This window comes from Podarcis tiliguerta (assembly GCF_965153285.1).
Source record: "Podarcis tiliguerta genome assembly, chromosome: 8".
In the NCBI taxonomy this organism is placed as follows: Eukaryota; Metazoa; Chordata; class Lepidosauria; order Squamata; family Lacertidae; genus Podarcis; species Podarcis tiliguerta.
The window spans coordinates 77,995,698-78,022,288 of record NC_139541.1 but is presented as its reverse complement, the minus strand read 5'-3'; the positions used below and the strand labels follow the sequence as shown (position 1 = coordinate 78,022,288).

The 26,591-nt window shown below is 46.9% G+C and overlaps 1 protein-coding gene across 2 annotated transcripts; it reads left to right on the top strand.

The window, feature by feature from the left end:
* Positions 1–10,210: 10,210 nt before the first annotated feature.
* On the top strand, positions 10,211–25,459 carry CXCR3 (C-X-C motif chemokine receptor 3). 2 transcript variants are annotated; one of them, XM_083455786.1, is made up of 3 exons: positions 10,211–11,454; positions 16,934–17,063; positions 22,841–25,459. In XM_083455786.1, exons 2-3 carry the CDS (start codon positions 17,061–17,063, stop codon positions 23,933–23,935), a joined length of 1,098 nt encoding a protein of 365 aa, XP_083311912.1. In that variant the 5' UTR covers positions 10,211–11,454; positions 16,934–17,060; the 3' UTR covers positions 23,936–25,459. The 2 variants fall into 2 exon arrangements, with proteins under 2 accessions (XP_083311912.1, XP_083311911.1); XM_083455785.1 differs by lacking the exon at positions 10,211–11,454 and having other exon boundaries at positions 16,705–17,063.
* Positions 25,460–26,591: the final 1,132 nt, after the last annotated feature.

Sequence of the window (26,591 nt, the reverse complement as noted above, 5' to 3'; positions counted from 1 at the left end):
TGGATGGGTGGATCCTGATTGCAAGGATGTGGAATAGCTGCCTGGGAGCTAGATTGGTGTGCGTCTGTATCCAGAGCTGTAGAAGTGACTGTCAGTGTTATCTTTGACAATAAAGACTTAACTCTCTGCTGTGTGCAGTCCTTTGAGTGCAAAGTGCCCTTGGCACTTCCCCTGCTAGCTTGGCCAATGGACAGGGATGTTGGGAAGTGTGGAGAAATACTGTATATATGTCTCTATCTGTGTGTGTTTGCAAACGCATTAGAAAGGAAAAGGTTGTTCCCCACACCCACACATGTAGGGCGACTGGAAATAATCAATCTGGAAATAAATTAAACTTCAGTTAGTAAGAATTTTGGGTTATGAGGTTTCACTGCTTCCAACTATGTTGTTGTTGTTTAGTCGTTCAGTCGTGTCCGACTCTTTGTGACCCCGTGGACCAGAGCACGCCAGGCACTTCTGTCTTCTACTGCCTCCCGCAGTCTGGTCAAACTCATGTTGGTAGCTTCAAGAACACTGTCCAACCATCTCGTCCTCTGTCGTCCCCTTCTCCTTGTGACCTCCATCTTTCCCAGCATCATGGTCTTTTCCAGGGAGTCTTCTCTTCTCATGAGGTGGCCAAAGTACTGGAGCCTCAGCTTCAGGATCTGTCCTTCCAGTGAGCACTCAGGGCTGATTTCCTTAAGAATGGATAGGTTTGATCTTCTTGCAGTCCATGGGACTCTCAAAAGTCTCCTCCAGCACCATAATTCAAAAGCATCCATTCTTCGGCGATCAGCCTTCTTTATGGTCCAGCTCTCACTTCCATACATCACTACTGGGAAAACCATAGCTTTTACTATACGGACCTTTGTTGGCAAGGTGATGTCTCTTCTTTTTAAGATGCTGTCTAGGTTTGCCATCGCCTTTCTCCCAAGAAGCAGGCGTCTTTTAATTTCGTGACTGCTGTCACCATCTGCAGTGATCATGGAGCCCAAGAAAGTAAAATCTCTCACTGCCTCCATTTCTTTCCCTTCTATTTGCCAGGAGGTGATGGGACCAGTGGCCATGATCTTCGTTTTTTTGATGTTGAGCTTCAGACCATATTTTGCGCACTCCTCTTTCACCCTCATTAAAAGGTTCTTTAATTCCTCCTCACTTTCTGCCATCAAGGTTGTGTCATCTGCATATCTGAGGTTGTTAATATGTCTTCTGGCGATCTTAATTCCGGCTTGGGATTCATCCAGCCCAGCCTTTCGCATGATGAATTCCAACTATATTTTTATTGAATTATTTGGGAGGGTCAATAAAGAAATGACATAAGGAAAGGATTTTCTTCTTCTTTGCTAGCAATCGCCGGAATCTTCTAGGCCGGTAAATGAAGAGGAAAAACAGTCCCAAAGGTCAAAGAATGTCAAAATATGGGGCTATATAGCAGTGTCTTTCATTTCCAATAGGTTGACCCAACCCTAGCTCTTTTTATAAGTGAAGAATTCACAAATACTATGGCCCAATGGGTTGTTTTTACATAAGGTTTCCTACCAGTCTTGGTCTAAATCAGGAACAGCCAACACAGAGCCCTCCTGATATTGGGACTATAGCTCCCATTACTCCTGACCACTGATTATTCTGGCTAGCTAGGGCTGATGGGAGTTGTAGTCGGACATCATCTGAAGGGCACAATGTTGGCTTCTGCTGATTTAAATGGTAGGTGGCAGGTGGCAAAGGGGTTTTCTGGGAGCCTACCAGAACCTGAACCCTTAGCACACACTTTTCTCTCTCACTGCAAGCTGCCACACTTCAAAAATGCAGACTGGCTTCTTGCTTTATGGTTCATATTCATAAGTTGCTTCTTCTGCCCAGCAGAGTGTGCTACACTATTCACCATGTGAACAAATTTCAATATTACTATTATTTTTGAATGCTTTTTTTTTTTTACATCTGAACACATCCACAAGGTGTGCCAACCTTAAAAGACACAAGGAGTTGTCAACTAATGGAGCATGTGCTAACAATTTATCTCTCAAGAACTTTGTGTTGAAGTTCATACGGCCTTTCAAACCCTTTCCCTCGTGGCAGTCACCTCACTTCTATGTGTAACCACAGAGTTCTGTGTTCAGAACCCAATTCTTTGCAGACAGCTTCTGTCGAGAGCACTAGTTTCGATGAAAGTAACAATTTTCACATGTCATCCTAGGACAGAATGCAGGACTTTACTCATGTGTTTGGAAGCTTGTACTGCAATGCGCTCTACGTGGGGCTGCCTTTGAAGGTGACCCGTAAACTGCAATTAATCCAGAATGCGGCAGCTAGACTGGTGACTGGGACTGGCCGCCGGGACCACATAACACTGGTCCTGAGAGATCTGCATTGGCTCCCGGTACGTTTCCGAGCACAATTCAAAGTGTTGGTGCTGACCTTTAAAGCCCTAAACGGCCTCAAAGGCCCAGTATACCTGAAGGAGCGTCTCCACCTCCATCGTTCAGCCCAGACACTGAGGTCCAGCGCTGAGGGCCTTCTGGCGGTTCCCTCATTAGGAGAAGTGAAGTTACAGGGAACCAAACAGCGGGCCTTCTTGGTAGTGGCGCCCACCCTGTAGAATACGCTCCCTTCAGATGTGAAGGAAATAAGCAGCTATCCTGTCTTTAAAAGACATCTGAAGGCAGCCCTGTTCAGGGAAGTTTTTAATATTAATGCTGTACTGTTTTTAACATTTGATTGGGAGCCGCCCATTATTATTATTATTATTCTCTGTGGAGAAGAAAGCAATGAATCAGAGTTGCTTTCTGAACAGACTGGATCCGACCATTCTTCCTTCCTGTCGCATATGGAACAAAGTTTCCCTGCTCTTCTAAAACTGGTTGTCCAGTTTTTTTTGAAAATAATAATAAAATCTCAAAATGGCATGCTTTGTTTCTAAATGAATGAATGAACAGCTTTGACAGCTGCAAATTTTCATTTGCTAGCATCTCACCACCCTTCACATGCAAATATCTTGACATGCTATTTTTTTCCAATACGTGAAACCATATTTCATGTACTGTTGGCCAAACTTTCAGTAGTTGTGTTCTCTCTCTGCTTTCTGGGGTTTTTCACAGGATCATCTTCTGTGTCTTGTACTACTTTCTTTTGCTTTCAAAACCCATTTTCCTTCTCTGTCACCTCCCTTTATTTCTCCTACCTTATTGCACTTCTTGTCCTCTGCCTTGGTTTTGTTTTCCTGCTTTCTCTTTGCCTCCTTGCCCTTTCTCGGCACTTTTTCTGCTGCCACTCTGTCCCTTGTCTCACCTTCTTTCCAAATCCTTTATCCCACCCCCCAATTTTTTTATTAATTTTCACAAAATTATAAACAAACAAACAAACAAACAAACAAACAAACAAACAACAAACATAAATCAAAACCTTATTAAAATTACACTCATTAACATTGTTACGTGACTTCCTTACGTCCCCTTGGTTGAATTTCCATGCATATCCTTTTAACATCTTTCCAAATCATAATTCTTATAAACTTAACTTAGTCTATTAACATCCTTATATCTTTTCAATTCAAAGTTAAACATGTTAAACATCACTTAACATATAAATTCCTAAGCCAATCTGTTACCTGCAAGCTATTTCCAATTAGTTTAACTTAAAAAATTTAGCTAAATAATCATTAAATTTTGTCCATTCTTCCTGATACTCCTCCTCCTTCTGGTCGCGGACTCTTCCGGTTAGGTCGGCTACCTCCGAAAAATCCATCATCTTCATCTGCCATTCTTCCACCGTTGGTAATTCTTGGGGTTTCCACTTTTTAGCTAGTAAAATTTGAGCAGCAACTTTCCAAATCCTTTATCAACAGCGACCTGCATGCTGCCTTTTCCCCTCTGCTGGCATTTTCTTCCACCTTCTCACCCATTTCAATCCTTTCTTTCTCTCATGTTGTTTCTTTCACCAGGTCTATTTACCTCTTGCAGCCTCTGGGAGACGGGTAGGCAAACTAAGGCCCAGGGGCCAAATCCGGCCCAATCGCCTTCTCAATCCGGCCTGCAGACAGTCCGGGAATCAGCGTGTTTTTACATGAGTAGAATGTGTTCTTTTCTTTAAAATGCATCTCTGGGGTATTTGTGGGGCCTGCCTGGTGTTTTTGCATGAGCAGAATGTGTGCTTTTACAGTGGTGCCTCGCAAGACAAAAGAATCCGTTCCGCGAGTCTTTTCGTCTTGCGGTTTTTTTGTCTTGCGAAGCAAGCCCATTAGCGGATTAGCGCTATTGGCAGTTTAAGGGCTATTAACGCCTATTAAAGGCTTAAGGGATTAGCGGTTTTGCTGCTAAAAGGCTTTTAGCAGCTTAGCGCTTCAGAAAAAGGGGTTTTGGAGCGGAAAAAAACCTCAAAAATTTTCGTCATTTTCGTCTTGCGAAGCAAGCCCACAGGGAAATTCGTCTTGCGAAGCGCCTCTGAAAATGGAAAACCCTTTCGTCTTGCTGGTTTTCCGTCTTGTGAGGCATTCGTCTTGCGGGGCACCACTGTATTTAAAATGCATCTCTGGGTTATTTGTGGGGCATAGGAATTTGTTATTATTATTTTCAAAATATAGTCTGCTCCCCCAAGGTCTGAGGGACAGTGGACTGCCCCCCTGTGGACTGAAAATGTTTGCTGACCCCCGGCAAGGACTTGCAAACAGAGGAGGCGGATTGTGAGGGATTGGCAGAGGAAACCGAAGAGAATGAGCTTGTGTCTTTTGGATTTAAGGTAATAATAGATTGCAGGCGTTAATTAACTAATTTTAATTAATAAAAATGCAAAAGAAATATTCAAAGGGAAAGAATGCCTAGGCACTTTAAGAAAGATTTAGCAAAGTGGGCCCCCCAAATTATTTGTTGTGGGACTATATATATATATCGCAATTCACGCTATTCTAAAAATGGAAGTCCAAAACACCTATTGGACCAGAAAGAGCCCAGATGTGCTAACCACATGGGAGGTGCTTATCTACTTCCTCCTAGCCAAGGGGAAGTTGTGAAGTACCAAAGATCTTCAAAACAAATCAAAGAGAGATCTGAGAATTAAAATGGAGAAGTCATCATTCACCCAGTTAACAATTGTTCGAGCGCCTTTTTAGTAACATATATAAATGCCTATATTTCAGGCATTTGATGATCCCCCCCCCCCCCCGCACAAGCTTGGGATATAGAATAAGGCTCCAAAAGGCACCATTGTGAAGCTATTAAGCTGCCCTTTGTTCCAGAGGGCATGCAATACCATTCCTCAGGAGGCAGGAACGGCCTGCCAACTTTTGGTTGCTCCAGAAGGGGGACAGGCAGCCTCTCATCATGACTCCAGACATCTCAAAGGAGATTTAGGTCCTAGACAGAGCTCTGGAGATATCCACCTTCTGGAGTTACAACGTAAACAACAACAGGAAAATAGTAATAGAATAATTTGGGTGTAATCCTTGACGCCTCCCTTTCCATGGAGGCACAGGTTACAGCAACAGCCAAGGCAATATTTTTCCACCTTCGCTGTATCAAGCAGTTGGTCCCTTACCTTTCCTGCCCCGACCTGGCCACAGTGATCCATGCAACGGTCACCTCCAGGCTTGAATACTGTAATTCACTCTACGTGGGGCTGCCCTTGAAACTGTCCCAGAAACTCCAGTGGGTGCAGAATGCTGCAGCGAGGCTCCTCACGGGGTCCCTACCATGGGAGCATATTCATACCCAGTGCTTTACCAGTTGCACTGGCTCCTGGTGGAGTATCAGGCTGGTTTTGACCTTTAAAGCCCTATATAGCCTAGGACCCTTGTACTTACGGGACTGCCTCTCCCGGTCTGCCCAGCAGAGGACCTTAAGGTCCATGAATAATCATAGTTTAGAGGTCCCGGACCCTAAGGAAGTCAGATTATCCTCCACCAGGGCCAGGGCCTTCTCAGTGATGGCTCCGACCTGGTGGAATGCTCTGTCCCATGAGAACAGGGCCCTGCAGGATTTAACCTTCTTCCGCAGGGCCTGTAAGACAGAGCTATTCCGCTTGGCTTTCAATTTGAATTTAGCCTGATCTTTTATTCCCCTTCCTTCCCTCCCCCTTCCCTTTTTATGAAGATCACCCGCTCTGGGATCCCACAGCTAATTCTCCCCTGGCCTCCTTGCTGGCCCAAATAGGACTAATTTAGCCAGCTAGCCCTGGTGATCATCTAATGTTTATTGGATGGATTTCCCCCTAAATTGATTTTAGAACTTTGAATTTATTGTTATTCACGCTTTTATGCTGGTTTGTTGTTGTTGTTGTATAACAATTAAGTGTTTTAAATTTGTTGTTAGTTGCCCTGAGCCCAGTTTTCTGAACCAGGAAGGGTGGGGTATAAATAACAAATTATTAGTATATTATTATCTAATTTCCTGCTCCCCTTTTCCCTTTCCTGGGTGATTTAGGAACGACAAGGAAGACACCATATAAGGAGGACAAAGACCCTTCTTTTGCCATCGCAGCACCCTCACAGCAGCCACATCGAGGGGAGTGCTAGACAGGGGGGAAGCAGATGGGTCTCCTCATGCTAGATTATTCATTCTAAGTATATTTTTTGGGGAAATGCAGCAATCAATCAATATCAACCGAAAGAGTGCAGGCCAGTGAAATCTCACCAGCTCTTTGATGCAGAAAACCTTGGTTTCAGCACCATTTTTCCATTTTTCCGTATGTGGGTTGCAATGTGATGGGGCAAGATTCATCAAAATTCTAGTCAAGATTAAAAAGCGCTGGCTGCGATTCTTGCATTCCTTATGTTATGCTTATGGACAGGGATGAGTGAAGCTGTCAACATCCGTTTCTCTCAGTTTATCATTTGTCCTCATTTCCACATCAGTTTGCAAAAAAAGAGGAAGCAAAAAAAAGCTCATTGTGATGATCCATCAGCATTTTAGTCTGAATACCTCCTAATATACACATTTTGTACGTAATTTTGCCTGAGACACACATTTCAGCAAAGCAATTTGCCCTAATATTTTGCCCGTTGGTATGCTACTTTCCACCTCCTGGCAAATAGAAGGGGAAGAAATGGAGGCAGTGAAGAGATTTTACTTTCTTGGGCTCCATGATCACTGCAGATGGTGACAGCAGCCACGAAATTAAAAGACGCCTGCTTCTTGGGAGAAAAGCAATGACAAACCTAGACAGCATCTTAAAAAGCAGAGACATCACCTTGCCAACAAAGGTCCGTATAGTTAAAGCTATGGTTTTCCCAGTAATGATATATGGAAATGAGAGCTGGACCATAAAGAAGGCTGATCGCCTAAGAATTGATGCTTTTGAATTATGATGTTGGAGGAGACTCTTGAGAGTCCCATGGACTGCAAGAAGATCAAATCTATCCATTCTTAAGGAAATCAGCCCTGAGTGCTCACTGGAAGGACAGATCCAGAAGTTGTGGCTGCAATACTTTGGCCACCTCATGAGAAGAGAAAAAACCTGGAAAAAACCCTGATGTTGGGAAAGATGGAGGGCACAAGAGGAAGGGGACGACAGGACGAGATGGTTGGATAGTGTTCTCGAAACTACCAGCATGAGTTTGACCCAACTGTGGGAGGCAGTGGAAGAGAGGAGTGCCTGGCGTGCTCTGGTTCATGGGGTCACGAAGAGTCGGACACGACTAAACAACAACAAATGCTACTTTCACCGGTATATGTACACTTCACCTTGGAATGTGCAGTTTTGTAAACATCGGAGAACTGCAAAATTCAGGGAAGTGTGAATTTCAAAGGATGGGTGTGTTCCAGTTGTCTCAGAATGGACAAATTAGGAAAGTTCACCTTTAAATGCAAGCCAAATCAAATGTCCCTACTTGAAACTAAACTCAAGGCAAAACAAAAAACAAACAAAAAAAAAACCCTACACAAATGAGAAGTGGAAGTGTCACTGAGCTCATGACATGACACGTAACGTCTTTCTCTCTCTCTCTCTTTTACAGCCCTGGTTTTTCCCCCTTTCTGATGTCTTTCCACCTGGCTGCAAAGTAAGCAAAGTGCGAACTCAGAAACCGCAACGAGAAGAGGGGAGGTCAGAAAACCTGCCAGCCTTTTCGTCGATGATGAAGGTGTGAAAACGAAACCGCCATGTGTGACATACTTGGTGTTCCTGTTGAGCTCCGTCGTGCCAATCAGACTGGGGAAAGGCAGAACCGATGCTAAAAGGACCTGAGCAGGTGTCGAGATGGTGTGATAAAGATGTTCAGAACAGAAAAGCTCAAACAACTCCACACCACGAGCCCCTATTTATTTATTTAATAACGTTTCTATACCGCATGACCATTGAAAGAAATGCTCAAAGTGGTTTGTGTAAAGAATAGCGCAAAAAAATTATTGGCAAAATAGGTAAAAACAATTGTTTTAAACATTCGAAAAATAATACCATTAGTAAGCTTAAGGTAAACGTAAAGGGACCCCTGACCATTAGGTCCAGTCGTGACCGACTCTGGGGTTGCGGCGCTCATCTCGCTTTATTGGCCGAGGGAGCTGGCGTACAGCTTCCGGGTCATGTGGCCAGCATGACTAAGCTGCTTCTGGCGAACCAGAGCAGCGCATGGAAACGCTGTTTACCTTCCCGCTGGAGTGGTACCTATTTATCTACTTGCACTTTGACGTGCTTTCGAACTGCTAGGTTGGCAGGAGCAGGGACTGAGCAACGGGAGCTCACCTGTCACAGGGATTCGAACCGGCGATCTTCTGATCGGCAAGTCTTAGGGTCTGTGGTTTAACCCACAGCGCCACCTGCGTCCCTAAAAACAGATTAAAACACATGCTAATATTCTGTATATCTGAACAGGCTTGCAATACTCCACCTACCTGCTTGCCTACCTTTTTTTAAGGACTGGAATGCAGCAGACCATATGAAGAATGAGGGGAAGGAAAACTGAACCAGAGAGTTATTTCCTCCTACGTCTGCTATGCAAATTGGGAATCTGAGCTCAGATTGTGGGGGGAAGAACCTGCTGAGCAACTGCTCTGTGCATATTACTTTTGGTTTTGTTGGTTTGAACGATTTTTATTAAATTTAAAGAAAGGCACACAAAAGGAACCTTCTCATTCAATGCGAACCAATTAGCTGAACGTAAAGTGGCGTTGAGGATTGTTGCAAATAAATCATCTACGATAACATCATCACTTGGAAGAAATGAGCAGACAAATAAATAAAATCTTGCTTGTTCCGCTTCTTAATTACCCGTATTTTTTGCTCTATAAGACATACCAGACCACAAGACACACCTAGTTTATGGAGGAGGAAAACAAGAAAAAAAATATTCTGAATCTCAGAAGCCAGAACAGCAAGAGGGATCGCTGTGCAGTGAAAGCAGCGACCCCTCTTGCTGTTCTGGCTTCTGGTATAGCTGCGCAGCCTGCATTCGCTCCATAAGACGCACACACATTTCCCCTGACTCTTTAGGAGGGAAAAAGCAAATCTTATAGAGCAAAAAATACGGTAATAAGCATCTTCCTTGCAGGTTCCAGGCTACCTTTGGCATTTTTCTCTCCCTGTTGCTCTCATGTGCCTTCTGCTCGACTGAAGATGGTTGAAGCTGCATCAAAGAAAAATGGGGGTCTGTTCAACCTGACACGTTTGCCCACCAAGAAAAAATCATGGTGGGCCCTTCTCTGAGAGATGGTGTCTGCAGATGATGCAACCTTGACAGCACACCAAGAAGCTCTACAGAGACTCACCAACCCTTTTGTTCAAGTCTGCAGAGAGTTTGGTCTTAACATCAGCCTGCCATGTGCGAATCCCTTGCCTCAGGTTGTACATCCATAGCAGTGACCAAAGGAGGGATGACCTCTGGGAGGAACACAGAGAGAAGAAACACCATGGTTCGTCTGCAGAAGCACAACCAGACACCTCCATCTGCCCCAGCTGCAACAAAACATGTCTCTCCCATATCAGTCTCTAAAGCCACAGCGGGCGCTGCAACCTTCTAAGCATTTGACTTCACCCCCAAAGGCCCTCTCCTCCATTAACTCCCGAGGCAGACAGATGCCAACAAAATTCAAGGCTATTCGTTTGGAAATCTTTTCAAGCACTTGGAAATTGCAACTCTTCTCCCTTGGTCTTCACTTCAGATCATCTTTGTCCACATCCCAAACTCTCACTGCTGCACCACATCAACCCTCTTCTGGGTTACACTTTGACTTTGTCCCTCTATTTCTTCACTGGGTAAAGGTAAAGGTAAAGGGGACCCCAACCATTAGGTCCAGTCATGGATGACTCTGGGGTTGCGGCGCTCATCTTGCTTGATTGGCCGAGGGAGCCGGCGTACAGTCATGTGGCCAGCATGACTAAGCCGCTTCTGGCGAACCAGAGCAGCACACGGAAATGCCGTTTACCTTCCCGCCGGAGCGGTACCTATTTATCTACTTGCACTGTGTGCTTTCGAGCTGCTAGGTTGGCAGAAGCTGAGACTGAACAACGGGAGCTCACCCCGTCACGGGGATTCAAACCGCCGACCTTCTGATCAGCAAGCCCTAGGCTCTGTGGTTTAACCCACAGTGCCACCTGCATCTTCACTGGGTAGGTATTGTCAATTTTAGATTACAGTGGAACCTTGGTTTAGAAACTTAATCCATTCCAGAAGTCTGTTCTTAAACCAAAGCATTCTTAAGCCAAGGCGTGCTTTCCCATAGCAGTGGGGGACTCAATTTACAAATGGAACACACTCAACAGGAAGCGAAACATGTCCTTATTCCAAGGCAAAGTTCACAAACCAAAACACCTCCTTCCGCGTTTGCAGCGTTCTTAATCCAAGTTGTTCATAAACTAAGCTGTTCTTAAACCAAGGTACCACTGTACTTGATGTGCAAATCCCTGTCTAAGGAACTGGAGGAAATGTGGATTTATCACAGAACTAGAGTGTAGACCAAGTTTTTGTACACATTCCTTCAGAGTCTATCTTTCAGGGCCACACACCAACTGAGGGCAGGATGAAGCCTGCAGTGGGTGGGGCCGGAGCAAAAGTGGGAGGGACCACCCCTTCTCTCCTTCTTTCTGCTACCCCTTTTATCTGTCTTTTGTTTTGGCCACTCTGAGAACAGGATCCTGAACTAGGTGGCCATTTTGTCTCACCCAGAAGACACTTCTTACCACCTGCAGACAACAGCTTGACTGGATATTTCAAATTAGACAGTGACCTTCAGTGTTCCTTATCTCCGCAACTCTTGCCAATGTGAACCATTTTGCTCTGCCAAATCTCCACTTGCGGCTTTTGAGCAGCTCCTGAGCTCTTCCTCCTCTGTTTCCAGAGATCCACTCCACACACTTCCCACTTTTGCTGAGAGGAAGCGAGAACCAGTTTCACACCATGCTCCCGTGCATGCATGTGTCTGAAGTTCTCAAGATCTTGGAGTGCAGGAATGGCAATCAGCCCTCTTGGGAACTCCGTGGAGAGGAAATGAGGTCCCCTCAAGAATTTCAGCAAGAGGCCATGCGATGCAGATGCTTCTGTCACTTGCAGCAAAGGTAAGTGTGCTGGTCCCGTGGGTTACCCAAGAGGCGAGGTCCAAGTCCGGTCCATGGTCAAAGGTGCAACGTGGAGGCAGTGCGTAGTAGCTGAAGCTGGGTGCAGGGCAGGGAGTCGGGTGAAGTCAGGAACAGGCTTGCAAGCAGGGAACCAGGGCGGGTCAGGAGCTCAGACAGAAAAGCAGGACAGGGTTCAGGCAGGAACTAGCAACCAACAATATTGCTCCCGCAACTTGGGACTGGGGCTGGCCGGCTTTTATCTGCCCCAAGGCATAGGGCGGCCCCGATCCTGTTAGGATATTTCCGTTCCACCTTAAAAGGGAGCAGGATGTTTGTGTCACAGCCTGCGTATTTTCCTGTTTCTCAGGATGTTTATGTTGTGTCTTTGCTTTCGTTTCTCTCTCTCTCTCTCTCTGCCGGAGACTCTGAAGCAGGCAGTCATGTTTTTCTTTGTTCTGATCAACGCAGAAATAAACTTGTAAATAATGCTCTCCTGATTGCATCTTTCGCTGTGCATTATCTGCTGATAGAGCGTGCATCGGTTCTAGAATGTGGCAAGCTATTTCTAGAGCTCGTGTTGCTAATTGCTGATACTGCGTGTCTACGGGAGATCAATGGACGTCCGGAGATGACGTGGAGTCGAGATGGACTTTGTCTCCCTGGCAGTATCCCAACAGATCCTCTGGTGACTCGCTTTTCCTGGCCTGGAGGCGAGCACTCCTCCTGCGGGAACTTAGTTCCCTCCGCCTCTCTGCCCTGAGCCTCTGCAGCTCAGGAGAGGCTGGAGGGTTACCGGACCCAGAAGCAACCTCAGCTTCCTTTGACGGGGCTGAGAGTGGAGCACCTGCAGGCAATGGGTCCTCCATCACCTCCGGAGCCAGAGCAGACTCAGCTGGTGCCTGCACCTGAGGATCCAGCACAGGTGAGGACCCTTCAGGCTCATGCCCCAGCCCCGGCTCAGCTGGTTCTGGAGGCGGGGAATCCTGTGCAGGCTGGGATCCCTCAGGGTCAGCATCCGAGTCTGAATCCCAGGCCATCACAGTAAGAGGCACAACATCTTGCCCCACCCACCCCACTTTGCCTCTGGAACCTGCACCTTTGGCACTTGGAAGATTGGCCAGGTGGGAAGCCAACTCTCAGGCTGGAAGAGGGTTCTCAACTCCTGCTGCAGGTAGCCAGCTTGTGTGAAACAAGTGTATTGGCTAGAATGTTGGTTCAAATCCTCCCACTCAACCATAGGCGCCGACTCCTAGGGGCCGAGGCAGTTTCACCGCCCCAAATATTCAGAGGACAATGTCCGATGTCACACAGGGCTCCCCCGATCCTCTGGAGAAGTTGGCGCCTCTGGACTCAACTCACTGTGGGCCAGTCCCAGTCTCTCTTAGCCTGACTTGCTTGTCATGATGTCAGAAGCCAGTGTGGTGTAGTGGTTAAGAGCGGTGGACTAGTAATCTGGTGAACCGGGTTCACTTCCCAGCTCCTCCGCATGCAGTTGCTGGGTGATCTTGAGCTTGTCACACTTTTCTGAAGTCTCTCGGCCTCACTCACGTCACAGAGTGTTTGTTGTGGGGGAGGAAGGGAAAGGAGATTGTTAGCCGCTTTGAGACTCCTTAAGGGGAGTGAAAGGCGGGATATCAAATCCAAACTATTCGTCTTCTTCACGAGGACACAAATAGGGAGGGGGAGAACCCAGCTCCTTGGAGGAGACATGGGAAATAGTAATAATAATACTAGCAGCAGCAGAAGCAGCAACAACTTCCATAGAGGAAGTTGCCTGACATCCGGCAGAGGTTGGTCCATCTAGCTTTTGTCTACATTAAATGGCAGTGGCCATCCAGGAATTCAGGTGATGAACATTCACAGCCCTACCTGGAGATGCTGAGGGTTGAACCTGGGACCTTCTGCATGCAAAACAGATGCTCTTGCCCTTTCCCATGGTGCACAGGTATGTGTGATTCAGTTTTTTAAAATGACTGGCCAGGGTAGGGCAGGGGACAATGGGCAACCTTGGGTGCAGATAAGAGATGGCCAGCTTGTGGGCCTCCTGAACAAACTCAGATTGGTTGAGTTACGAAACAGTGGTAAATTAGCTGTACATATTTATTCCTGTTCTCTCTTGGCATGTTTTATTTTTTTTTTAAAAAAAATAATTTTAAAAAAACATCAACCACAAATGTTTCTGATGGCTGTCCACAATTGAATGTTTTCACACCTCTGCTAGTTAATTGCGCCTCCTGGTTTCATCAGTTCTACAGATATGACTTCAAATTCCCGGTCGGCAGAATTCAGGCTGAACGTTCATTTATGCGTATTGTCTTGAGTGTACGGACACAAGTCACCCCTTAAAGTTTCTTGATGATCTGAGCCTGGAAAAGAAACTGTTGCGTTTCTTAAAATCAAGAGTTTCACTTCTCTTCAGTCTGGCCTGGGTTATTCCAGTACAACAAAAGAGGTTTAAAGATGCTCTCAAGGCAAATCTAAAAAGAAATGCACAGAAAATTAGGAAACACTGGCCTGTGAGCGCTCCAATTTGAAAATAGCCTTTACCAAAGGCATCATGGACTTTGAAGAAGCATGAACTCAGGATGAAAGGGAGAAATGAGCTAAGAGGAAGGCAAATTTGGCAAATCCTTACTGTGATCAACTCCTACCTGGAAACCAATGTCCCCACTGTGGAAAGACGTGTGGATCCAGAATTGGCCTCCATAGTCACCTACGGACACACCGTTCATGGAAGACAATCTTACTCGGGTACGAGTGATCGCCGAAGAAGATTCCAAATGTCAGTACAGCCAGCCAGTACACTCTGATCCAGCTACTCCTGTTTGTTTCATGATAAGGCAACAGATAAAGTAGAGTTGACTGCAGGCACATAGCAAGAAAATGGGCAGCTGTTAGGGAGCCTTTCACCAGCAGAATCCCAACTGGCTCAAATCTACTCAGATAGGGAGTGTTTCAATTCGGTTCCAATTTGGGTTGCACTTTGCCTAAGGTTCTGCCTGTTGGGTTCAGGTTCAGTCCAGCCAAGGTTTGGCACTGGATTCAGCCTACCTTCAGGACAATGTTGCCAACCATTTTACCAGTCCCTGTTCCTGCGCTTATAATAATGAATCATGGACCTTAGCCCTGTGCTAGAAAGGGATTTGCGTTATTGATCCTGCTGGGCAAGCTTATAAAACAGGGGCTGGTGAGAATGCACAGAGACCTTGCTCTGATTTTGAAGTTCAGGCTCAAGGCAGAAGCCTTGCTGTGATTCAGTAGGGAGACCTAAACTTTTAGTGGCCCTTGTGAAGGTTGCACTATTGTAGCTGCGTTACAACCACATTGCAGTGGAAGACCTTAAAAGGTAAAGGGTAAAGGGACCCCTGAACATTAGGTCCAGTCGTGGCCGACTCTGGGGTTGCAGCGCTCATCTCGCTTTACTGGCCGAGGGAGCCGGCGTACAGCTTCCGGGTCATGTGGCCAGCATGACTAAGCTGCTTCTGGCGAACCAGAGCAGCGCACGGAAATGCCGTTTACCTTCCTGCCGGAGTGGTACCTATTTATCTACTTGCACTTTGATGTGCTTTTGAACTGCTAGGTTGGCAGGAGCTGGGACCAAGCAACGGGAGCTCAACCCGTCGCGGGGATTCGAACCGCCGACCTTCTGATTGGCAAGTCCTAGGCTCTGTGGTTTAACCCACAGCGCATTAGGTGTTAGCTAAATATGAAAAACAGGGGGAGTTGGGATCTGAGCCATGATTGGTTCTTTTGGATTCAGGAGCCAGTCTATGAATACTATGGCAATATGATGGTATCATTTGACTGGAATTGCAGGATCTACTACTTGTATAGCTAGCACATGTGAAAACCCATATTGATACTGTGATGTGTGATATTTCAGTGAATCAGGCATAATTGGTGCAGACTGGGGGCTCCTCCAGAATTCCCTTTGTGCCACACTTTCTCTTTTTTTTGGTCCCTGTGCTTTTGCTGGGCAAACCCATGTTTTACCGTTGAATCGGAGAAAACGGCAATCCCCCCCCCCCCCCCCGGATTTGCCATTTGCTCTGACTCAGCAGCAAAACTCAGGTTTACCCAGGGAAAGAACTGGACAGACCCCCCAAAAAAGAGAGAGAAATAGAATGCTCAGACAAAGAGATTTAAATACTGGATCTGTGCTTGGAAAGTGTGGTGCAAAAGGTAGCCTGGATGAGTCCTTACTGATGCGAAACACTTCTGCTATATGTAGCGATGCCTAGACACACACACACACACACATTTTTATTTATTTTCATGGTACAGAAGATACGTTTTGAGAAAACAGTTGTTACAACAGTAAACAAGTAACTTGCCCTGATAAAATCACAGGCTTTTATCATATCATGTGTTAAATCTAAAGGAAGTTAGATTGGCTTCAACCAGAGCCAGGGCCTTTTCAACACTGGCCCCGGCCTGGTGGAACGCTCTGCCTCATGAGACCAGGGCCCTGCAAGATCTGATTTCTTTCCGCAGGGCCTGTAAGACAGAGTTGTTCCACCTGGCCTTTGGCTTGGAGCCAATTTGATTCCCTCCCTCCCTCCCTCCCTCCCTCTCTTTCTTTTTTCTTTTCCTTCTCCTCCTGCGATGAGGCTACATTTTAATATTTTAATGTTCCATTATTTTAATGTTGTTTTTTACTTTTGTTTTTAAGTTGTAATCCTTCATCTTGTTTTTATTATTGCTTGTAAGCCGCTCTGAGCCCGGCCTTGGCTGGGGAGGGCGGGGTATAAATAAAATATTATTATTATTATTATTATTATTATTATTATTATTATTATTATTAAAGTTTCATTTGATTAAGAGATGGTGCCACATTTTCCCACGAGTGCTGGGTGGATTCCTGCCATGTTCTGAACAATTTATGTGTTTAATAAACATTTGCGATGCCTATTCCGGGTGACTCGGGTGATCTACACCTAGGAGGAAGATTTCATCTTTTCATGCACTTGAGACAACGCTCTCTTTCTTCTAAATGCGCTTTAAAAATACAAGATCTCTGTACATGTTTTCATCTGGTGAGGGGAGCAGGCTTGGTAAAAGCAGCTGGTGATCCTAAATCAATTAATGATTCATTGTGATGAAATATAGTTTATCAGCTTCTGGCTTCAAGTATGCATGCGCGTGCACACACACACAGCACACACACACACACACACACAAACACACAAACACAGAGCTTTCTTTCTCCTTTTTAATGTACATAATGGATTCCACTGAGGGAAAGTAGGTTTCACTCCTACTTTCCACTTGATGCTGAATTTCCTATTGAGAAGTGCCTCTTTCAAAGCCTCATTGGGAGGTTTCTCTCTGCCCTGGATTCTTCGACCCATCCAGTCGTCGAATGAGAGGAGGGGGACATGCACTCTGCACGATGTCAGGAGCCTTGGCAGGCCAGGGGGAGGCAAATCTCCAGCCCCCTTTCATGCTATGCAATCATACCGTACTTTTACCTCAACAGACTTCCTGCCCTCCGCTCAGCAGAGAGAGGATATAAAATAGTCTAGGCCAGATCAAAGGCTCCATCCTCTGAAGAACCTCCTCCCGTGAACTCCGTTGGGCTGCGTGAAGTCTAAACACTTCTAGCTATGGTGAGTTTCTCCATCTCTGGTTATATTTGTGATTATATAATCAAATAAGGCATAGACAGTGCTGAATCTAATCTACTTTGCTCTTAAAACTGGGTTAATTGTTATGTGTGTGTGTTTGTGTCATTTTCCCCATCCACAGAGAAGTTGCTTAAAGTGGGTTACTAATATGAAAGAAAACCTACCAATAACACTTAGCTGATGATATTGTGGTCTGGGTTTTGATGGGGCTATGCAGGTTTGTAGATTGCACATCCCATAAAGCGGTGGGCAGGGAACGCAAAATTTTACAGAGCATGGGTGGGTGGGGAGCCTGATGCCTTGAAAAAACAAGCGCGGGGACAGAATGATAGAATGGCAGAGTTGCAAGGGGCCGCAAGAGTCATTTAGTCCAACTCCCACCTTGCAATGCAGGAATATTTTGCTCAACATACAAACCCACAACCCTGGGATTAAAAGTCTCGTGATCTACCCACTGAGCTACCCCATGTGAAATAATTTAGGAACACACAGTTTGCCAGAGGGCATTGAAGGTAGGAACTGTTCTCACTAGACTGCTAGCCTTGTTTGAATGGAGCTGAATATCAGGCTACATTCAGATCAGAAATGGGGAATCTCCACATGTTGTTAGACTGCAACTCCCAGCACTGACCATGCTGGCTGGGCTGACGGAAGTTGGGAGTTCAGCATTGCCTAGAGGACCACAGGTGCCATATCCCAGATATTAGATTCAAACTTCCAGCATCACCGTTCTAATAAGCCCCTCTGAGACATTTAAAGAATCAAGAGTTGTGCCGCGAGAAGCAACATTGCCAAAAGCACAGACAGCCACCCATCCAGATTTGCCTTCTGAGATTATTTTGCAGCCTGATCCTTTTTGCTGTTGTTGTTGTTTAGTCGTTTAGTTGTGTCTGCCTCTTCGTGACCCCCTGGAGCAGAGCACGCCAGGCACTTCTGTCTTCCACTGCCTCCCGCAGTTTGGTCAAACTCATGCTGGTAGCTTCGCAAACACTGTTCAACCATCTCGTCCTCTGTCGTCCCCTTCTCCTTGGGCCCTCCATCTTTCCCAACATCAGGGTCTTTTCCAGGGAGTCTTCTCTTCTCATGAGGTGGCCAAAGTATTGGAGCCTCAGCTTCAGGATCTGTCCTTCCAGTGAGCACTCAGGGCTGATTTCCTTCAGAATGGATAGGTTTGATCTATAAGGCATTCCCTATGTTTCCCTCCCTGATCGCACTGCCCTAGAGGCATGTGCAGAGTTCTTTTAAGAAAAACCTGTGATTGTTCCTATCAGCCTGATCCTATGTTCATCCAATGGCGGAGCAGGGAGTCCTACTGAGCTCAAGGAAGCTCACTCCCTGATGTTCGAAGGATTCCAGTCTCAGATTTGTTTCCTCTAAAGCTACAGAGGAGCAAAACGGAGAACCTCCTCTAAACCTATTTCAGGTGACACGATACATGTCTCTAATCTTCAAGAAGATAACTCTCATGAGCAACAAACCAACGTTACTGATGAAATGGATAAGCCACATGGGGATATTTATGACACTTCTATTCAAATAAATGGGGTGGGTGCTTGCAACTGTAGAACAGAGATTCATTCATAACTATTTTAGAGACTGCTGCTGCTGCAGTTGACTTTCATTCGCAACTCATGACCTGTAATAGCTTTTCTTGTTAGTCGCTGGATTTTGACTATGCTTGCCCTGATTGTAGTAATGGTTTTGCTATTTTTCTTAAATCTTGTTTCAATGTATTACCTGCCCTTCACCCTAAGGTCCCAGGGTGGGTCACGACATTCTAAAATACATTGAAAACAGTTTAAGTTTTGGAGAGCGACTGCAGGTCAGAAAAGACGACGCTGTGCTAAGTGGGTCAAGATGCTGACAGAAAATAAGGCATCCTGTATGCTTCCCTCCCTGATCCCACTGTGCAGAGTTCTTCTTTTAAGAAAAATCCGTGATTGTTCCTATCAGCTGTTTGGAGAGAGGCAAAGGAGCTTGATTGCCTCCTTCCAACTTGTGCAGGATACAAACCAGGTCAGGCTATTTATCTGTCCATCTGTGACCTATGCGGCGTGCATTTATGGGATGTCACACCTCAAGGCTCTTCAGCTATGCACACAACCATTCATTTAAAGCACATGCATGCACCCCAAGAAATCCTGGGAACTGTAGTTTGTTAAGGGTGCAGGGGAATGCAGTTCTGTGCTGGCAAACTACAGTTCCCGGGTTTCTTGCGGGGGGGGGGGAGTGCTATAAATGTAAAGTGTGTGCCTTTGCTGTTTTTGCCAGAACAGACTTATCAGGGCTGGAAACTGTGACTGACGGGGCTTTCTGGGGTGACTCAGCTGCTGCCTGATTCTTTTCAGAGTTGGAGGTGCCAGGAATCGAACACAGGGCCTTTGCTTTCGTGGTTGCTCATGTGTTTTTGCCCCTGAACTCCCAGGCTTGTCCACATTTATCTTTGTACAGAGCACCTGGCTGGAGCACCGGCTGCATTTTGAAGTGCGCAGCTCTGGCAAGAGTGTGGTGCTCACAGCTGAATGGGAGCCAAAGGTTCCCCCTCCCCCAGCGCACTTTCACAGCAGGAGAGCTCTTTGATCTCTTCGCATTCCATGATCGTTGCATCTTGGCCGACAGTGACAAAAGTACCGTATTTTTCGCTCTATAGGACGCACCAGACCACAAGACGCACCTAGGTTTTGGAGGAGGAAAACAAGAAAAAAAATATATTCTGAATCTCAGAAGCCAGAACAGCAAGAGGGATCTCTGCGCAGTGAAAGCAGCGATCCCTCTTGCTGTTCTGGCTTCTGGGATAGCTGTGCAGCCTTGCATTCGCTCCATAACACACACACACAGTTCCCCTTACTTTTTAGGAGGGAAAAAGTGAGTCTTATAGAGCAAAAAATACGGTCGTTTTCTTCTTCTTTTAATCTTTTTAACCGGGCCTGTTTGAAGCTGTAGAGCCCACAAGACGGCTGCCTACGGTGATCAGATTTCATCCTCCTGGTCGACTTGAAACGAGTCGGCCGGAATCAGGAGCGGCATTGGACCTTAATTCAGGAGGAGGGTGGAATTTGACCCAGTTCGCACTTAAATGCAAGCTCACTCAATTCGCTCTCCAAAACAACACAAAAACTGAAAGGCAGCCATCCTTCGAAACCCACACACCCGAATTTTGCACATCCGAACGTCTACAATTTAATGTTGTATTTTAATCTTGTTTTTAAGTTGTATTCATTCAACTTGTTTTTATTATTGCTTGTTAGCCGCCCTGAGCCCAGCCTTGGCTGGGGAGGGCGGGGTATAAATAAAAATTATTATTATTATTATTATTATTATTATTATTATTATTATTATTATTACAAAAATGCATATGCTAGCATAAAGTGTGCATTGCATTGGACGTATTAGGGAAATCAGACATTAAAGTACAGTATATAACATTGCTTTGGAAAAAAATGTGTAAAATGAGAAACTGAGGAGGAACAAAAAATTGCCATACTTGTCCCTCCCTGAGCATAATGACAATTGATTCTGGGAGGAAAGCTCAGTTAATTTAAAAGGGAAGATTTACACTGGAGTAAAGGATGCAAGATGTGTGTGTGGCTCTTTCTTTTTCTTTTCTTTTTTCTTTTTGCTGTTACCTGCACTGAACTTGTTTAGAGCAACATTTTACGTGTTTCCTGGAAGTGTGTGTGTGCATTTAACCGCGTTCTGGAAAGTTTCTATTCTTGGGTTAACCCAAAGTTGGTTCTCTTGCAGGAATGCAGCCCACATGTGTTTTTGGTGTGTATGAGACAGAGCAGAAGTATTATTTCTCATGGCTATCACACTCCCCCCCCCCAAAAAAACCCTGCAGGCCAGGATCGTTTACTAGAACTAATTAAGTACAGTGGTGGATTCAGGAGCATCGCAAACGATGTGCAGCAACCATTGTCTTGTGCTTGTGGTGGGGAAGCTGCTTCAAAGGGTGCGATGTGTCAGGGCGGAGGTTGAGGGGGTGAGGAAGGGAGAGGGACCAGTGAGAAGGTAGCGAGGGAGACATGGAGATGAGAGAGAGAGCGAGAGCGAGAGCGAGAGCGAGAGAGAGAGGAGGTGTGGAGAGGACATTTTATAGACAGAAAAGTACAGTACCTCAAGCAAGGGCAGGGGAGTCAAAAGACAACTCTGTTTTTGCCATACTTTTGCTGCAGTAGGGTCCTTCCATCAGGTTTGCCCCCAAACCAGCTCTATCAAGCACCTCCTCATGCCCCTGAGCTGAGGGGGTCATTATAAGAACTATTATTTAAGAATTGGCACCTATGTTTTCTCAGAGAGGGGCTGTCTAGTTTTGATTGATTCTAAGCCACTCTTGGAGCCTTTTTTGGGGGGGGGGTAAAAATGCTCTGGGGACGCGGGTGGCGCTGTGGGTTAAAGCCTCAGCGCCTAGGACTTGCCGATCGAAAGGTCGGCGGTTCGAATCCCCGTGGCGGGGTGCGCTCCCGTCGTTCAGTCCCAGCGCCTGCCAACCTAGCAGTTCGAAAGCACCTTCGGGTGCAAGTAGATAAATAGGGACCGCTTACCAGCGGGAAGGTAAACGGCGTTCCGTGTGCTGCGCTGGCTCGCCACATGCAGCTTGTCACGCTGGCCACGTGACCCGGAAGTGTCTCTGGACAGCGCTGGCCCCTGGCCTCTTAAGTGAGATGGGCGCACAACCCTAGAGTCTGGCAAGACTGGCCCGTACGGGCAGGGGTACCTTTACCTTTACCTTAAAAATGCTCTAATTAAATAACAAATCAATAATGCCACACCTGGGGAGGGGGAGACAAACTGCCAACATGTGCTACCTTTGGAGAGCCAAAGGTACAACGAGAGAAGCATCTCCCGCTGTGCCGTGCTCACTCGTTCCCCGAATGACTCTGCTGACAGGTTTCGAAAGATGTGGTGGTGTCTTGAAAATCTGCAAAACCGCCTTCACCAGAGATGGTGGAGGGGCGAGTGAAATGAAGTGCGTACACCACAAAGGAACCAACGAGCTAAGCGTCCCCTCTTCAACTCTCAGAACTAAGCTTTTGAATTGTGGGGCCGGGGAAGCGACGCAGGAGTGGGATGAGGGACAAATGAGGGGAGGGGTCCCAGTGGAACAGCTGGGGAATCCTAGTGGTGCTTCAGGTTAAGTGGCGCTTCAGGTTAAGAACAGTTTCAGGTTAAGTACAGACCCCCGGAACGAATTAAGTACTTAACCCAAGGTACCACTGTATATGAGGGACGCGGGTGGCGCTGTGGGTTAAAGCCTCAGTGCTTAGGACTTGCTGATCGAAAGGTCGGCGGTTCGAATCCCTGCGGCGGGGTGCGCTTCCGTTGCTCGGTCCCAGCGCCTGCCAACCTAGCAGTTCGAAAGCACCCCCGGGTTCAAGTAGATAAATAGGGACCGCTTACTAGCGGGAAGGTAAACGGCGTTCCGTGTGCTGCGCTGGCTCGCCAGATGCAGCTTGTCACGCTGGCCACGTGACCCGGAAGTGTCTCCGGACAGCGCTGGCTCCCGGCCTCTAGAGTGAGATGAGCGCACAACCCTAGAGTCTGGCAAGACTGGCCCGTACGGGCAGGGGTACCTTTACCTTTACCTTTTTACCACTGTATATGCTGCAAGCTGCCCAGAATGGGTGTGGCAACCCAGTCAGATGGCCATGGTACAATTATTATTGAAATATACTCGGAGTTGAGAGTGGATTTCATGCTCTTTATTCAGCTCGTAGTGGTGAGGAAGAATCATAACAATTATTATTATTCCTTTTTAGTCTTATGTCTGGAATCCAGGTGAGGAAGCTGACATTGCCTCTTTCATGGACAACAGCACATACCTCAACTACTACGATAGCAACAATGACACCTTGCTCTGTGGCTCCGACACCACCCAGGCCTTCAGGCGCTATTTCCTGCCTCCCTTCTACATCCTGATTTTCCTCCTGGGGCTCTGTGGGAACGTGATGGTGATTGCTGTCTTGCTGCGTGCCAAGGAATCCCTACCTGGGACGGATGTGTTCATCTTGCACCTGGCTGTCGCAGACGTCCTCCTTGTCTTGACCCTTCCATTCTGGGCCGTCCAGGCCGTGCACAGCTGGGTCTTTGGGGACGTAATGTGCAAGATGGTTGGCAGCATTTTCAAGATCAACTTCTACGCTAGCATCTTCTTCCTGGTCTGCATCAGCTTCGACAGGTACCTCTCCATTGTTTACGTCATTCGCATGTACAACAGGGGTAGGTCCTCTCTCATCCTCCTCAGCTCCTTGGTCGTTTGGGTCCTCTGCATTCTCCTCACGCTTCCGGATTTCATCTACCTGACCTCTGAACCCGATTCCCGCCAAAACACCACCTCGTGCACCCTCAATTTCCCCCCGGGCTCGAGCTCAGCCAAGTTCTTCATCCGCGTCTTCAGCCAACTTCTTGCCTTCTTCCTCCCACTGGTAGCGATGACCTGTTGCTACATCAGGATCATCCTCAGCCTCATGAACTCCAAAGGCTCCAAGAAGAACAAGGCCTTCAGAGTCATCCTCGCTGTGGTGGTGGTCTTCTTCCTCTGCTGGACGCCCTATCACTTGGTGGAGTTTATCGAGAACCTGATCGACTTCAACGCCCTGCAGAAGGATTGCGAGTGGGAGGCCAAACTGGACATGGCCGAGACGGTCACTACCAGCTTGGGGTTCTTCCACTGCTGTCTCAACCCACTGCTCTACGCTTTCGTGGGCGTCAAGTTTCAGAACAGGTTCCTCAGCCTTCTCGAATCCTTTGGCTGTGTCAGCCATGAGTTCCTGCAGAGACATGCCAGGAGCTCCAGCCACAGGAGAGATTCAACTTGGTCCGAAAGCACAGAGGCCTCCTACTCAGGGCTCTAGGAAGCCTAGAGTTTCCCTGTTCATCCAGAGTTTCCCTGTTGTTGAGCCAACCAGTCAACAGCTTTTAAGAGAGTCGAAAGTGGCATCCTTCTCGATGTACCCATGCATTTACATTGCCCCACTCTCAACACCAACCAACCTGGGTTTACAGATTTCTGAAATAACACCCACACACGCCCTTCACAACCTATTTACCAGGGGTGACAGTCAGATGAATGTTCACACTGTGAGCAGCGGTTGTTTCTTTCGTACCGCTTTTTAAAAACAGCGAAAAAGTTATCGCTAGGCTAGCGCTGAATGGAGCCTCCTGAGGTCTGGGCCTCAATGTAGGCTTCCAAGATTCCAAAGAAATACCCTTCAAAATATGGGTTTGGGGATTTTGATTCTTGAAACGTCCGTTTCCATCCACAAGGATTTTCTAGGGGGGTTTGCTTTCTGGTGAACATAGCTATATCACACTTCACTTACACAAGTCACACCCCTTTGGTGTTTACGTTCAGGTTTTGTTTTTTCCTTCACTTCCTCACCACAAAGTCTCAGACGAAGAGTTGTGACTTCAGAGTTTCTGAGACTCGCACCCAAGACATTTTGAATGTCAATATTTTTGAAACTTTAAAGTTTGATTCACCTTCTGCCCAGTGAGCAACATGGAACCAGGGAGCTCTCTTGAGCTCATTTCTGGCTTCTGAAATTCCCACAGATGTCTAGTTGGCCGCGGTGAGAGCGGGATGTTGGTCTAGCTAGGTCAGGGGTAGGGAATCCTTTTCCGCCAAGGGCCACAATCCTTTCTGGGGGCCACATCCCAGTGGTGGGTGGGACCAGAGGCAAAACAGGTGAAGGAACAAGTGTGCATTTTTTTACTTTTGTATTGGGGAGGGGGAGAGAGGGAATACAGCATACTGTGCAAAGGTGAGGATTCTGATATGCACACACATTTCTCCATCCATGCAAGTAAAAGCAGGACCACAGGCCAGGGGCACATTCCTTCCAGAGAGGGGAGCCAAGTGGGGGGGCAGGGGGCCGCCACCCCAAATGTCCCCATGACACACCCGCATGCCCTCCTGTGTGTGCGAGTGATGCCAGGACGCCCCGTGACATCCACACATGCTGGGGTGAATGCTGACATCAGGTGGCCTAGGGCCACTCAGTCACGGGGGCAAGGCAGCTCACACGCTTCCATGCAAGACCCTCCAAGTGTCCCTGTTTTCCAGGGACGGTCCCAAATTCACAGAAGCCGTCTCAGCTTCTGACTTGATCCCGGAATGTCCCACTTTTCCTTAGGACGTCCCTGTTTACACCAGAGAAATCTTTGAAGGCACGGAGTTTTGCGACCCCCCCCCCCCCAGCCAAAGAGATAAGTAACTATACGACCTTTAGAAGACGTCTGAAGGCAGCCCTGTATAGGGAAGTTTTTTAATGTTTAATGCTTTATTATGCTCTTTTATATGTTGGAAGCCGCCCAGAGTGGCTGGGGCAACCCAGTCAGATGGGCAAGGTATAACTAATAAAATTACTATGGAATAAGACGTCCCTGTTTTCATCGGAGAAATGTTGGGGGGATGCTCTGAGATAGGCCTTTGGCCTGATCCAGCCTGGTTATATTTCCATGGGATGTCCAAGGGAGCCTGTTGAACCGGGTGCTGGAGCCAAATACCTGGGGAAGACTGATGCCTTCACCCCCTGGTCATCAGCTTCCAGCTGTCCCCTGTCAGAAGCATGATGCTAGGCTAGATGAGCGCTTGGTCTGACACAGCAGGAATCTTCTAAGGTTTTTAGGTCGGTTCCATGAGCGCCTGAGCATCTCATCTGCCACAGCTCTGCTCGCAAAGAAAATATGTCATGGGTAAGTCCCTGTACCTGCAGCTCCCAGAATTCTTTGGGGGAAGCCACAACTCTTCATAGTGGTATCATAGCACTTTAAATGTGTGAATGTGGCCCTAGTAGATCACCAATTAAAAGGGAGTCCAGCTGAATGAAGGTCCCTGCGCCACCTTGTGGACAATGTCGAAAACTACAGACACCCAAGTACCAGAAAAGGGTTGTTCACACAACAGGTACAGTATGCACTCTTTAGATGTTCAAATAAACACGTTTAAATCGGGGGGTGTGAACCCTTCCTCCGGAAAGTTCCATGCTTGTTTATTCTAGATGACGTAGGCTGCAATACTCACCCCACTTACCTGGGAGTCAGCCCCACCAAATTCAATAGGACTTATTTCCACGTAGACACCGTGAAAATTGTGCAGTAAAACATCAACTAAGATTTACACTCAGGCGGAATATGCGGGTGGGGAACAGGATCTCACCCACCAGCCCAGTGTGTCCGGAGGCAAAAGCAGGCAGAGCAGGGAAGGGAAGTTTTTGCCTTTTCACAGCAGGCTAGTTTTGACACCTGTCACTCAAACATCTCCTCTCTATCCCAGCAAGCAAAAGGCGCAATCACATTTCAAAGATGCATTTGTTGTTTGTTTGTTGCATTTATACACCAACATTCCCCCCAAGGAGCTCAGAGTGGCACAAATGGGTCTCCCACTCCTCATTTAATTCCCCACAACAACCCTGTGAGGTAGGTTAGGCTGAGAGGCCGTGAGCGGCCCAAGGTCACCTGCTGAGCTTCGTGGCCAAGTGGAGAGTTGAACTCTGGTCTCCCAGGTCC